The 12,926-nt window shown below is 45.0% G+C and overlaps 1 protein-coding gene across 3 annotated transcripts; it reads left to right on the top strand.

The window, feature by feature from the left end:
• Positions 1-118: 118 nt before the first annotated feature.
• LOC114869731 (proto-oncogene vav) lies at positions 119-12,379 on the top strand. Of its 3 annotated transcripts, none has more exons than XM_029174382.3 (29): positions 119-325; positions 740-835; positions 925-1,041; positions 2,524-2,640; positions 3,589-3,647; positions 3,736-3,801; positions 4,343-4,451; positions 4,783-4,878; positions 4,986-5,054; positions 5,131-5,234; positions 5,301-5,400; positions 7,184-7,279; positions 7,369-7,437; positions 7,560-7,646; positions 7,721-7,806; positions 7,890-8,025; positions 8,119-8,228; positions 8,796-8,897; positions 8,976-9,070; positions 9,159-9,181; positions 9,264-9,300; positions 9,447-9,463; positions 10,263-10,328; positions 10,449-10,480; positions 11,154-11,264; positions 11,360-11,447; positions 11,554-11,683; positions 11,916-12,064; positions 12,149-12,379. In XM_029174382.3, exons 2-29 carry the CDS (start codon positions 749-751, stop codon positions 12,200-12,202), a joined length of 2,412 nt encoding a protein of 803 aa, XP_029030215.2. In that variant the 5' UTR covers positions 119-325; positions 740-748; the 3' UTR covers positions 12,203-12,379. The 3 variants fall into 3 exon arrangements, with proteins under 3 accessions (XP_029030215.2, XP_029030059.2, XP_029030138.2); XM_029174226.3 differs by having other exon boundaries at positions 121-325; positions 9,447-9,583; XM_029174305.3 differs by having other exon boundaries at positions 121-325; positions 4,786-4,878; positions 9,447-9,583.
• The last annotated feature ends 547 nt before the right edge of the window (positions 12,380-12,926 follow it).

Below are 12,926 nucleotides of genomic sequence, written 5' to 3' on the forward strand. Positions count from 1 at the left end.
AGCACCAACACAAACAGCTTTGTGTGTGTGTGTGTGTGTGTGTGTGCGTGTGTGCGTGTGTGTGTTTGTGTGTGTGTGTGTGTAACATCACACGTGCGCGCGCGCGCGTCCACGTGTGATGTTACGATGTGAGGGTGCGTCAGAGGAAAAAGGAAGTTGCGGGATGAAGTTAAAAGTCTTTGACACGGTGCAGCTCTGCAGAACACCCACCACGGAAGAAACGCAGAACGAGAGCGCCAGAGTCTGAAAATTAGATAATGAAAGGGAGATGAGGAGGTGAACGTCAAGAACGAATACGCGGAACTGCGAGGAGACGCTACTGAAGGTCGGAGCTCATTATTCCCATCCTACATTTATACGTGCGCTTATTGGAAATTATGCTTTTTGGTGGAGCAGCGGATTTGATGAAGGCCACTAACTATCTGTTTAATAGAGAATGGGGGTGATTCCTGAGTATTAAACAGACTCAGACTCACACATTTGATCTGACTAATTGAATAATATTCAGTAATTCGGTAAGTTAAACTGCTCAGGGTTCTAGTTTATTAGAGGAGAGTTCTACTGTGACAAAGCGTAGCTTCGTAAATGGAAATGTTGCCTGTAGAACTTGACTGTAGAGTTTAAATGCATTTAGTTCCCATTCAGCTCTGCACAGAGTGACCCCCATTACGGGGAGCGGTACCTGCTACCTACATGCTGCACATAAGCAAATCTATAACACACATAACGTGTGATGCAGAAAGCAAAGATGGAGCTGTGGCGGCAGTGTGCGATGTGGTTGATCGACTGCCGGGTTCTTCCTGAGAACCACCGGGTTACGTGGGAGGGCGCCCAGGTAAGTCAGCTGTGAGCCTGTACGCCGGCACACAGAAGAGCACAGCCTGACCCTTCTCTCCTGACTCTTCCTCTGTGTCCCGGCTCCAGGTGTGCGACCTGGCTCAGGCCCTGAGAGACGGCGTGTTGCTCTGTCAGCTGCTCAACAACCTCCTGCCTCAGGCCGTCAACCTGAAAGAGATCAACCTGCGCCCGCAGATGTCCCAGGTACGCGCACGTCCCCCCGTTTCCGTGGCAACCAGCAGGCAAGGAAGTCCTGAGGGAAACATCCGCATGTGATAGGAAAATGCCGTGATCTGTATCTGTCAGACGCTGGGCCCATTTGTAGAGAGTGAAGTATAATAGAGATACGTTGAACTAAAGAGTAACTTCACTTCAGTCTAGATCTGAATATAAAATTACAAAACTCCACACGCGGTCACATTGACTTCGTTCAAATGCAACAGCCGTGTGAATGTGAAGCCAGCGCTGAGCAAATAGACACGGAACATGAGGAAATAGCGAGAGCACAACCAGCACGTTGTTTTCTATTTAGCGAACATGTTAATTACAGGTCCTGGTGGTGTTTGTTGCTTTTTATACCTTTGGACAAGGCTGAATAAATGTTTCCTCTTTTTGTGCTAAACTCGACCAACTGGCTTCAGGCTACAGCTTCATACATGTCACACACACCAGAGGGAATCCAGTGGAAACGCAAAACGCATGAGCTTGTCCGAGAGATGCTACGTCATCGTTTTTATAATATGGTTTAACACGTGACCAAACCGGAGTGAGACCGAGGAAAAGCAAGGCTCTGAGACTGGCGTTTTACAAGAATTAGAACTAGAAGTGAGGGTGTGACAGAAAACAGTGACAGAAGCAGAAACATGTTGGCCCAAAGCTCTCAAGGGAATTCCTCTTACATCTGTGCATCCGTGTGGATTCGCCGTTATGTCATAACGTGTGTGTGTGTGTGTGTGTGTGTGTGTGTGTGTGTGTGTGTGTGTGTGTGTGTGTGTGTGTGTGTGTGTGTGTGTGTGTGTGTGTGTGCGCGCACGTGCAGTGAAACACAATGGGAAATCCTATGAGGTCAAGCGTGGTTAAGACACATCCGGCCAGTGGCGGCTCAGCAGGGCCCTGCTGTGTGCTTCACACACACACACCTGATAATACTACACACACACTGGAACCAGAGCGCGCTAACGCGAAGTGGCGGTATCAGTCAGAACTCAACGTTTCCTCTTTTCTGAAATTGGAGTTCTGCCGAGGAGAGAGAGTGAATTCAGGAAGTTATGTAAACAGCGTGTGTGACCGCCTTTCAGCCTCAGCGAGCGCTGAGTTCAGTGCGGTTCCTGTCAGAGCCCTGTTTTAACTTTAACATTGTGCCTTCAGTGCTGCAGGCGTAGTTTAACGGCGCGTTAGCGGTCTGTTTGGCCATTCAGCATTCACATACACATATACAGTTTAATTTGGGTTTTATTTTTGGGTTCTGGACGCGTCTAAGTGTATACGACTGCTTTACAGAACATCTGTGTGCACTTGTGCTGCCTTCAATACTGAGAGTAACGCAATTAAATCATACCTTTTCTCGTTTATACGGTTTCATTATTCCTTCCACCAAATATAAACTGATTATTTACTTATTTTATATATTGTTTTATAATATATTATATAAACTGAAATACTAATAATGTTCATGTTTGTGTTTAGTTTCTGTGTTTGAAGAATATCCGCACGTTCCTGAGCGTTTGCCAAGACAGGTTTCATCTGAAGAAGAGTGACCTGTTTGAGGTCTTCGACCTCTTTGATGTTCGAAACTTCGCAAAGGTATCTGCCACCGCATCTATGTATCTATCTGAGCATCTGTCTAATGCTGCGGGGCACCTGCGCACTCATGCTCCAGTCATTATGGTAGAAATCAGAAGCGTGAACAGAGGCCTCCGGCTCCCGACTGCAGCTTGCAGACGCCTACATGCCCTCAACAGGAAGTAGCTTGGTGATTTTTTTTAATTGAAGCGGCTGAGTGAGTGCGGGTCGCTCTCAGTTCTGGTGCAGAGCAGCAGCGGCGCTTTAGTGTGAAATGCCTTCCAGTCAAAATGTGCACTTGTCATATTTGTTATTTGCAAAGTAAAAGGATGCAGAACAAACAGAGCCAATGGAAGGTGTGAAGTCACTACATGATAATATTGGCAGTAAAAGGGAACTGCTGTGTTTGCCTAACGGAAAATTAGAGGCAGGTTTTTACAATAAATGGAGCTTGAGTTTTAATTTCTCTTTGTTTGAATTTTGGGAAATACAAATACAGATGATGCAAGCGATACCAGAGTACCTGACTACAGTCAGCATCTGTTAGCTTAGCAAAGCACAAAAAGAGGAAGGCGCTTTGGTTCTTTCCAAACGTCATAATAACCACCAGCCAACACCTCGAAATCCCAGGAAGGTGGATTCTTCTATTACAGAACAGAGCTGCTCTCATGGTGTCACTTAGTCTCCAGACTTCCCCCTGTGCTGAGATAATCTGCTGAAAAGTAAAATTAACCAATCAATTACTAGTTTCATTGTAAATGCTACAGTTTTTCATGTCTGATGCAATTAGTTTCATGGGACCTCTCATCGTGATACTGCGCTTCTCATTTAGTCAGTCAATGTGAATGTGAATGTGAAACCGGGCCAGAGCGGCATCATTCAGTGTCAACGTTCAAGGTGTGAAACTGCTCTCTGCAGTCTGCGCCGCGTGATGCTCTAACGAGGGATCTGTGTGTCTGTGTGCGACAGGTGATCGACACGCTGTCTGCTCTGTCTCATTCACACATTGCCACACAAAGAGGCTTCCAGTAAGTGTCCCGCGTCTTTTACACAACTGAGGATGAGATGCTGCTTGTTATGAACATATCCCATCATTTCAAACGTACCGTCTTCCAGGCCGTTCCCTTTGGAAGGATGCGCTGCCGATGATGAGATCTACAGCGGCCTCTCTGACCAGATAGAGTAAGCTCTGTTTTTGGATCATACATTTGAAAAAGACGTCAAAAGAGAGGAACTATTTTTACTATTTTTAATGCATACGATCAACTAAAGGCAATGAATATATAATACTAACTACAGGTACTGATCAAGTATTCTTATTTGGTTGTGTTTAAAGATGCTTTTGTGAAAACAGCATTTGCTTCTGGTGCCGTAAAGGTTATGCAATGATGAACAACACTGACACTAAAGGTGTGAAATGAGCGCATCCTGTCAATCAGTGACCCTTCACTTGGAATTACCCACTAATTTGACTCAATCCTCCACTTCTAGCCATTCATTGCCACTGTTTTTATTCTAAGAGCGAGCGATCGATGTGCTCTTTGGGTCAGTCTGAGACAAAAACCCACTTTTCATGTCTGAACACATCCAGATTTACACTCTTAGAAATCTGGATTCACAGTGTGAATGTAGAGGAGGAAGAATCCCACTGTTTCTGACTTTGGGGCACTTCTGAGGTTGATGATAGAGGTCTAATGCTAATAGCCTCTGTTTTGTTCTCTAGTGACACTGTGGACGAGGACGATGACTTATATGACTTTGTCGAGGACGAGGAGAATGAAGGGGATGAGATCTATGAGGATTTAATGAGAACAGACGAACCCCCTGAAACTGTAAGTGAACCCTGCACATCTTTGCACGTAATAACTCCTTTTTATTGATACTCACTGCCAGTAACCACCACTCAAACTATCCTGCGTGGGTCCAATGACACTCTGGTTTCAACCCACCATTAAACCACAGATAAACCACTGATAAACCGCTACTGGTGTTGCTGAATCCTCTACGTAGGCTCTATCAGCAGACAGGTTCCCCATGCAGTGACTCGGCTGATGTGTGTGTGTGTGTGTGTGTGTGTGTGTGTGTGTGTGTGTGTGTGTGTGTGTGTGTGTGTGTGTGTGTGTGTGTGTGTGTGTGTGTGTGTGTGTGTGTGTGTTCATGCAGCAGCAGCGGACCGGCGTGGACAAACGAGAGTGCTGCCTGCAGGAGATAAGACAGACGGAGGAGAAATACTCCGAGACGCTGGAGTCTATTTTACAGGTGTGCACGGATCCTCATTCCGAAGGCTGGTGCACTGATGCATTCACTGCCGCGTGGTGCATGTAAATGGGAAAGAGGGTAACCTGCTTTTTTTAACTTTTGCACAGCACTTTATGAAACCACTTGAACGCTTCGTGAATGAACAAGACCTTGAGAGTATCTTCATCAACATAGAGGTATGAGCCGTACGCGTCGTGCAGGCGTGCCGTCAGCCGTCAGCCTCATCCTGCGCCTGCGTTGTTTGCGTCCTAGGACTTGGCCAACACCCACAGTGATTTGCTGAAGGAGGTCCGGAGCTCCATCTTGTCCTATAGTGCCAAGAACCTCTACCAGGTGTTTCTGGGCTACAAGGAGAGGTGCGCATTTTCACCGCAGATACGCAGCGTTACAGTGTTGCATGGCATAACGTGTGTCTCCTGCAGGCTCCTGCTGTACGGCCGTTACTGCAGTCAGGTGGAGGCAGCAACCAAGCACCTCGACAAGCTATCGAACGCGCGGGAGGACATCCGGATGAAACTGGAGGTGAGGAGGAGGCGCTTTGAGACGGACCCGTGGACCCGCGGGCTTTTAGCACTTTTCACAGATGGGCAGTGACTTGCACTGCGGAGTGTTTACATCTTGATAAGGCCTTCGTCAGCCGATTGAATCGTGTGTATTTGATGTCAGGCTGCTGCATCAGCTGCTACAGCTGCTACAGATATTTACACTAGTCCCACACAGTGTTATGCATTGGTCTCAGGTCTCTTATCAACCACAGTATTAACAGATCTGTACCAGTTTGAAGCCTGAAGGGAACAGAAGGGCAGGAAGCATCATGCAGTGTAATACTGCCCTGTCCTGTCACCGTGATCAAGTCTGACTAAAGATTTCCGAGTTGCACAAAGACTTTTATTTAAAGGGAAATTCACAGCCTTGAAATCTATTTGTGTTTGTGTGATGAGGCAGCACTTTGAGCAGAAGACAGTCTGGTGAGCATGCATCGGCCACTGCACTCAGAGACAAACTGGGAAGGGGGAGCCCTTTTTTGCTGGCGGAGCACTTTCAGTTTGAATGGACGTACTGTAAGACACAGTATGAGCTTCTGGAAACGTGGCATCAGTTCCGTAATGTTGGTGAATCCTAGGACGGAGCTGCAGGTCGGACACTGGAGAGAGGGTGTCGCTCCATTAATAACCCATCAGAAGGAGATGTTGGTCACTTTTAGTTCACGTGGCACATTTTCTTACCATGTTAGCAACTTTGTGGGAGGCAGTTTTGGTTCCTCATTTGTTCAGTACCAAAATATCCAGAGACATGCTGGTTGACAGCCAAAGTACAGATAGATATTCGGTTCACGGCGCGCTTCGTTTTTTGAGTTTCGCTTCCATTATGTCTCTATTAATACAAAGCAAATTATACTTTCCTTTTGCTGCTTCACTTCTAGGTTTGTTGCAGAGATACAAACTTGAAAGAAGTAGAATCTTTATCCTTGGTTATTTTTATGAGGATGTCCTTTTATAAAGGAGACCACTGAAGCATGATGACTATGTGGTCTTTTCTCTTGGATGAGGCTTTTCAGACCCTTTTATTTTATTTCTTGGATCTCTATGGAACTACCTGTGTTACTCATGTGCACAGAGTGAAGCCTGTGTCTCAGACTGGGGACGAGGGGCCGATCCCAGTCTGGACTGACAGGACATTGCGTTGGTGGGAGCTGAGTCTCTTGCTTCGTGGGCAGTGGGTTGTCGTGCAGCTGTCACCCTGACCTGCCCCTCGTTCCCCCCAGCGTGTGTCGTCTTTGCCCCAACCAGCACGCTGGCCACATGAAACCCAACGTCTGGCTGCTTTAAGGGTTTCCAGGTAGACAGGACGCTGTTCTCTGGATCAGGTGCTTCTCAGAATGTTAACCAGTAGAAGCACTTTGGCTTGTTTACACATAGTTAACACTAATAGATGCTGCGGTTTTCAGTGCATGCGTACGCGCAGTAATGACCTCTTATATTCAATAGTAATTTTTCTAAAACTGTTGAACCAAGAACGATGAAACTGTGTTGCTGCATCCACTTGGTGGCTCGTATTCATTGTCTCTGGTGTAATGCCTACTTTACTGGTGTAACTCTGATATATTCTGATATTTGTGTCACTGGGTATGGGACTGAAACCCAGTTTTGTGGTGTTGGCCGCCCCCACCACAGGGGAGTTTCTTTAGTTTCACTCTTGCATTTGCCCAGGCAGCAGCTCTGCAGACTCTGAGACGCAGGCTTCTCTTAATAAACCTGCGGCTTAAACAGCTGTTTAAGCTCCTACTTCTCCTTTCTTTCCTCAGGAGTGTTCCAAGAGAGCCAATAACGGCCGCTTTTCTCTCCGAGACTTACTCATGGTGCCCATGCAGAGAGTCCTCAAGTACCACCTGCTGCTCCAGGTACGGCGTGGCTCCAGGTTCAGCGCGTCTTTCTTTTCTGCGTGTTCCGTGCTGCAGCGCTGGTTCAACACACTCCTCTGTGTTTCTAGGAGCTGGTGAAACACACGACTGACGCAGCAGACAAAGAAAACCTACGCACGGCTCTTGATGCCATGAGGGTAAGTGTGTGTGTGTGTGTGTGTGTGTGTGTGTGTGTGTGTGTGTGTGTGTCAGTTTCTCACTTTAATGCACAATTTCCACACGAAGGAATTTGCATTTGTCTGTTTTTGTCTGTTTCCAGGACTTGGCGCAGTGTGTGAACGAAGTCAAACGAGACAATGAGATTATCAAGCAGATCACCACCTTCCAGTTGTCGATAGAAAACATGGTGAGGTCACAGTTTTCCTCTTGACACACATGTTCATGTGCTGTTGTTGTGCTCATTTCTCCTCCTCTCCTTAGACTCAGTCCTTAGCGTTTTACGGTCGCCCAAAGATCGACGGAGAGCTGAAGATCAGCAGCTCGGAGAAACGGTGCAAACAGGACAGGTGTGCTCTGGTGACGCATCGTTGGTGCCTGTGACACTGGTCGGTATCTGTATCCTCAGGTTCTGTGCGTTCTATCATTTCAGGTACGCCTTTCTGTTTGATAAAGCCATGTTTGTATGTAAGAAGAAGAGCGGGGAGATGTTTGAGCTGAAGGAGATCATAGAGCTCCATAGCTACCAGATTCGAGATGAACCCACGGGAGAGAAGGACAAAAAGAAGGTCTGGTCCCCCTCGAGTCTGCAGCAGCAGCAGCTTTTAATTCAGGCATGAGTCCGTACATGTGTGGCTCACGTTGTGTTTGCCTGTGATCAGTGGTCCTACGTGTTTCTGCTGCTGGAGTGCTACGGGAGGTGTGGCTACGACTTATACTTCAAAACCAGAGAACTGAAGAAGAAATGGCTGGAACAGTTTGAAATGGCTCTGTGAGTAGACACATGCTGACGTGAGAGGCAAAACAGGAGCTTTATTAACTTTACTGCAGCTAGACGTCTGTAATCAACCTTTTAGGCGAGGGATTATCTTAATATACAATGTGAAGGCAGCTGTTTTAATGATGGTCTGCTGAGAATTATTACTATGGGGATGTATTTTATCTTCGCAACACTAAAACTGCGGCAATAATTAGGTGCAGCGGCCAACAAGTGTCACAAAAGCTGAAGAACAAACCAACGACAGGCAGACAAGACTAACTCAAAAAGGGGTCAAAACATTCATTTAGTTCAGTTCATAATCTATTTCAAAGGACTAACAGAGCAGAACTAACAGTCTAACAGAAATGAACTCAGTGATTTGGAAAAGTTCATCTCAGACCACATTGTCATTTATGGTTTTTGGTTGCAGTTTTTGCTAAATGCTCATCTACACAGGAAATGAACAGGCATCCCATAATCTGTCAGTGGTGTTGTTTGCAATCTGACTGTGCTGAGGTACTCATTTGACAGAGGGGAATCATAAAATCACATGTATTAACTAACATTTACTAACCTCAGGTCCAACTTGTGTCCGGAGAACTCCACCGCCAACAACCACGACTTCCAGATGACCTGCTTTGAGGAGACCACGTCATGCAAGGCCTGCTCCATGCTGCTGAGGTACTGTCCCAGTAAAGCCCCAGTTTAAAGCACAACCACCGGCTGCTGAGGCTGAATGTCTGCTCGTGTCGCCTGCAGAGGGACGTTCTTCCAGGGCTACCGCTGCAGTCGCTGTAGAATGGCTGCGCACAAAGAGTGTTTAGGCCGAGTCCCTGCCTGTGGACGAAACTCAGGTCTGTGGCGGTTGAAGGGCTTAAATGCGTGTGATGAACGTCATTATAACCATGTAGCATATTGATTGATTTGTTTTTTCGTTTATAGATCATCCTGGTACTATGAGGAAGGTAAGCCTCTGTTTCACAAGTGAATTTTCTTTATTTGTGCCAATAAATAAAACTTGACATGTATTTATTTGCCTTCCTCTAGAATAAAACACAGAGGTCGAGTGGAACCTCCGGCCTCGGTAGGAAAACGATTATAAAAGTACTCAAACTGAACACGAGTGTGAAATCTCCCCAGAACCCACATGATAAACAACAATAGCATAGCTTGTGTTGCCTGTTGGCTCCTTCCCAGCGTCCCAACATCTTCTCCTTATCTTTATCTCAGGGTGTCCTAAGATGGAGGTATGTCAGGAGTATTATGGGCTGCCCCCGCCTCCTGTAGGCTTCGGCCAACCGCTTAACCTGTCCAAAGGTGATATCATTGAACTTACCCGGGCCAATGCTGCGCAGCTGTGGTGGGAGGTAACCAGCCCTAGCATCTCTAAATTCCCAGGGAACATACAGTATTTCGTTTTGTTTTCAAGCCTGGCTTCCTGTGGTTAACGTGTAGGTGTTACAATGCCCTTTTTTGTGTTTTCTGTCTTTTTCCTTCTTGCTTGTCATTCTCGATCTTCCACTTCCTCCCTCGTGCCCAACCTGCACTTCTCTCTATCTGCACTCTGTTGTGTGAGTCATTTGAAAGGGCTTGATTTGAAAAACAAAGTCAACCAACTGGTTGGGTTCCAGTTAGCGGGCTCGGGTTTAGGCTCTCCGTTTTGCTCACGATTGTTCATTGTCAAACTGTGTGAAGGGATGTTAATTAGAGTAATGGAAGCAGTGAAAACCGTATCAGCAGCACCTTCACTTTTTAACAGGACAGATCAGATGACATTTATCTTGTTGCTAATATGTTTCTACTTATATTATTACACATTTTACTGATAATTGGGATTTCTAGTGTTATAAAGGGCAAAAATGTGTGTTTACTGTTACATTTTAGATTTGAATTTAATGTGGTGTACCTCAGATCTGTGTCAGCTACAAAACCCACTTTCATTGGGAAGTCTGAAGACTGACCTGACCTGCTGATTCACTGATTTGCTGCAGTGGCTGCTTGATCCACCCGTCGGTCACGTGATTTGTTTCTGTGTCTGTCACTCAGGGGCGAAATCTGACTGTTGGTTCAATGGGATGGTTCCCCTCTCAAAAGGTTCAGCCCTACACGTCGGTGAGTAAAACCTCCTCACACCCACAAAGCAAAACATATCAATACAGACATGTTTTTACCTCCATGGCCATGAACAGTCAGTGTAACGTCTAACCTCTGTGTGATCTGACTTTTTCCCAGAGGCCGACGCCTGACTTATCCGGCTTTAACTGGTGAGTGGGAACAGGAACTGGTTTAAATCACTTGGTGACCGCTGGAAGCCCCACAGCAATATTGCTTCCTGTATTATATCGGACTGTAGCTCTAGAACACACACTAGTTAACAGCCACAAAAACAGAAGCAGACACTGAAAGCGACTTTTGTGGCACTAATGAAATCAAGTTATTATCACAATTGTTTTTCCAGATGTGAAATAACTAACACATACTGAATTTGCTCTGTGGCTCCCAACAACAATCAAAACTTGTGAATAAGAAATGTTCAGCGTGTTCATTTTGGCACCACCTGGCGGTGAAAGGGAAACAACAACACCACAGACACACACAAACAGCAGCACTCGTTATAGAAAGTCTACACAACTGACCAAATGAAGCTCGAACATTATACTTAGCATTTATTAGTAGTGTACAAGCATTCAGTACGTGGTAATACACTATGATGCAGCTTTAAGAGCCTGCAGTTAGGGATCACTGAAAACTACAAGCATTCAGCAAAAGTAAAAACACTGAATGGTTCCTTTCAGAATGATTTACTGTATATTATTAGAATATACTTATGACGCATAATTACTAAATTAATTGAGCCCAAATGAACCCTGAAGTTTTATTTCCATTTGCCAAAGTTTGCATCAAACAATAATGTCCTGATTCTTTCTCTGATTCAAGGTTTGCAGGAAACATGGACAGAACCGCAGCCAAAAACCTGCTCATATCTCGGTCTGATGGAACCTTCCTTGTGCGGCAGAAAGATGGAGGAGAGTTTGCCATCAGCATCAAGTAAGTTTATATTATCTACACGTTAGATAAGGTGTAGATAATATAATATAGATACAGCCTTAATTAGTTTCATACTTGTGTCCTTATTTACACAGGTTCAACATGGACATCCGACACATTAAGATCACGTCCTCTGAAGGCTTGTACCGCATCAATGAGAAGAAGGCGTTCAAGGGTTTAATTGTAAGTCCAACGTCCAGCAAACACATCTAGAGTCTTTCAGTTTAGTGGATGGATGTGTGTGTGTACATGCTCCTCACAAACCACATCACTGGTCTCCTTTTGGTAGGAGATGATTCATTATTACCAACAGAACTCTTTGAAGGAGTACTTCAAAGATGTGGACACCACACTGCATACACCTTACAAACAACCGGAGCAGAGCAACTCATGCAACAACACCCTGAACACCACCCCAGGTAAAGTACCGCACAGCTCACAACCCGACATCTCAACAGTTTAATATGGCAGGCCAAATCTACACACTACAAGTGCGTCTGCCTGTAATTTTGTAGTTATTGGATCATAATAATCCAAAAAAGCTGAGTAATAACAGTAACTGCCTTATCATGAAATTCAAGATAATTTCCTAAATTATTGAACTGTTTTCAACTTTAAACATGAACACTTAAATGTGTTTTTGTCCCACAGGGGGCAGCATTAAGAGTTTTGGCGTAGCAAGGGCCAGATATGACTTTTCAGCCAGGGATCGTTCAGAACTGTCACTGCGGGAAGGAGACACTATCAAGATCCTTAAGAAGTGTCAGAATGGTTGGTGGAAAGGAGAAGTGTACGGCAGGGTGAGTCCACAAACATCGGCACAAATTCAAACAAACTAATGTAAAACTGTCGTTTTCTCAACTGAACTGGTTGTATGTTTTCAGGTGGGGTTATTTCCAGCAAACTATGTGGAGGAGGACTATTCAGACTATTGCTGACGTGCCTCTAGATGGTGTGATGTGTAGACCCAAAGCGCGTGTAGGGGCCTGTGATTTCCACTGATTGCATTACCCTATATGCGGGACTGTGACTGTGTGCGTGTGAGAGAGATGCTGTTGCTTGTGATCCGACTTGTGACTAGTTATGTTAATAAACCTTTTGTTGAGCTAACCTGATGTTGCCTGGTAAATGTCTGCATTGGGATTCCTTCCTTTAGACACAAGAGCAGCAATAAGATCAGAAACTGATGTTGGACCACAAGGTAAAATATCAAGAAATCTAATTCAATGACCAGAGGTTTAGCCATAGATATATGTTCAACATTAAGAATAGAATAATGTTTTTCTTATTCATCTAATAAGCCTTTAGTGTTGTGTAATTGGGATTCAGTTTGTGTGCTGGGGCCTATGTGCCTTGCTGAGGAGAACTTGGTAAATTAATTCTGTCCTTCCTCTTGATGGACAGAATTAACCTTTCTATTCTGTAAGGGACATGCATCTCATGTCTTACAAGCAAGTACGAGGTGACTTTTTTTGATTTAATAAGTTGTCAATTCACATGCATCCAACAGAACCGTATTGCTTAAATTCTACACTAAGAATTTAGCACATTCCCTTTATACTGTTTATGCATCTTACTATTTTTTTTGTGGCTGCTCCAGTAATTAAGTGTCCCCATTGTGGGATAAATGAAGTTAATCTTATTTTATCCTAAACTGTTCTT

The sequence above is a fragment of the Betta splendens genome, chromosome 1 (genome assembly GCF_900634795.4).
Source record: "Betta splendens chromosome 1, fBetSpl5.4, whole genome shotgun sequence".
Taxonomy (NCBI): Eukaryota; Metazoa; Chordata; class Actinopteri; order Anabantiformes; family Osphronemidae; genus Betta; species Betta splendens.

What these genes read in the sequence shown, in the direction of transcription:
- LOC114869731 (XM_029174226.3), top strand. Translation starts at nt 749, where the DNA reads ATGGAGCTGTGGCGGCAGTGTGCGATGTGGTTGATCGACTGCCGGGTT. An exon ending in CGCTGGAGTCTATTTTACAG is followed by an intron (nt 4,879 to 4,985) that starts GTGTGCACGGAT and finishes ACTTTTGCACAG; the next exon opens with CACTTTATGAAACCACTTGA. An exon ending in GACTTATCCGGCTTTAACTG is followed by an intron (nt 10,481 to 11,153) that starts GTGAGTGGGAAC and finishes CTCTGATTCAAG; the next exon opens with GTTTGCAGGAAACATGGACA.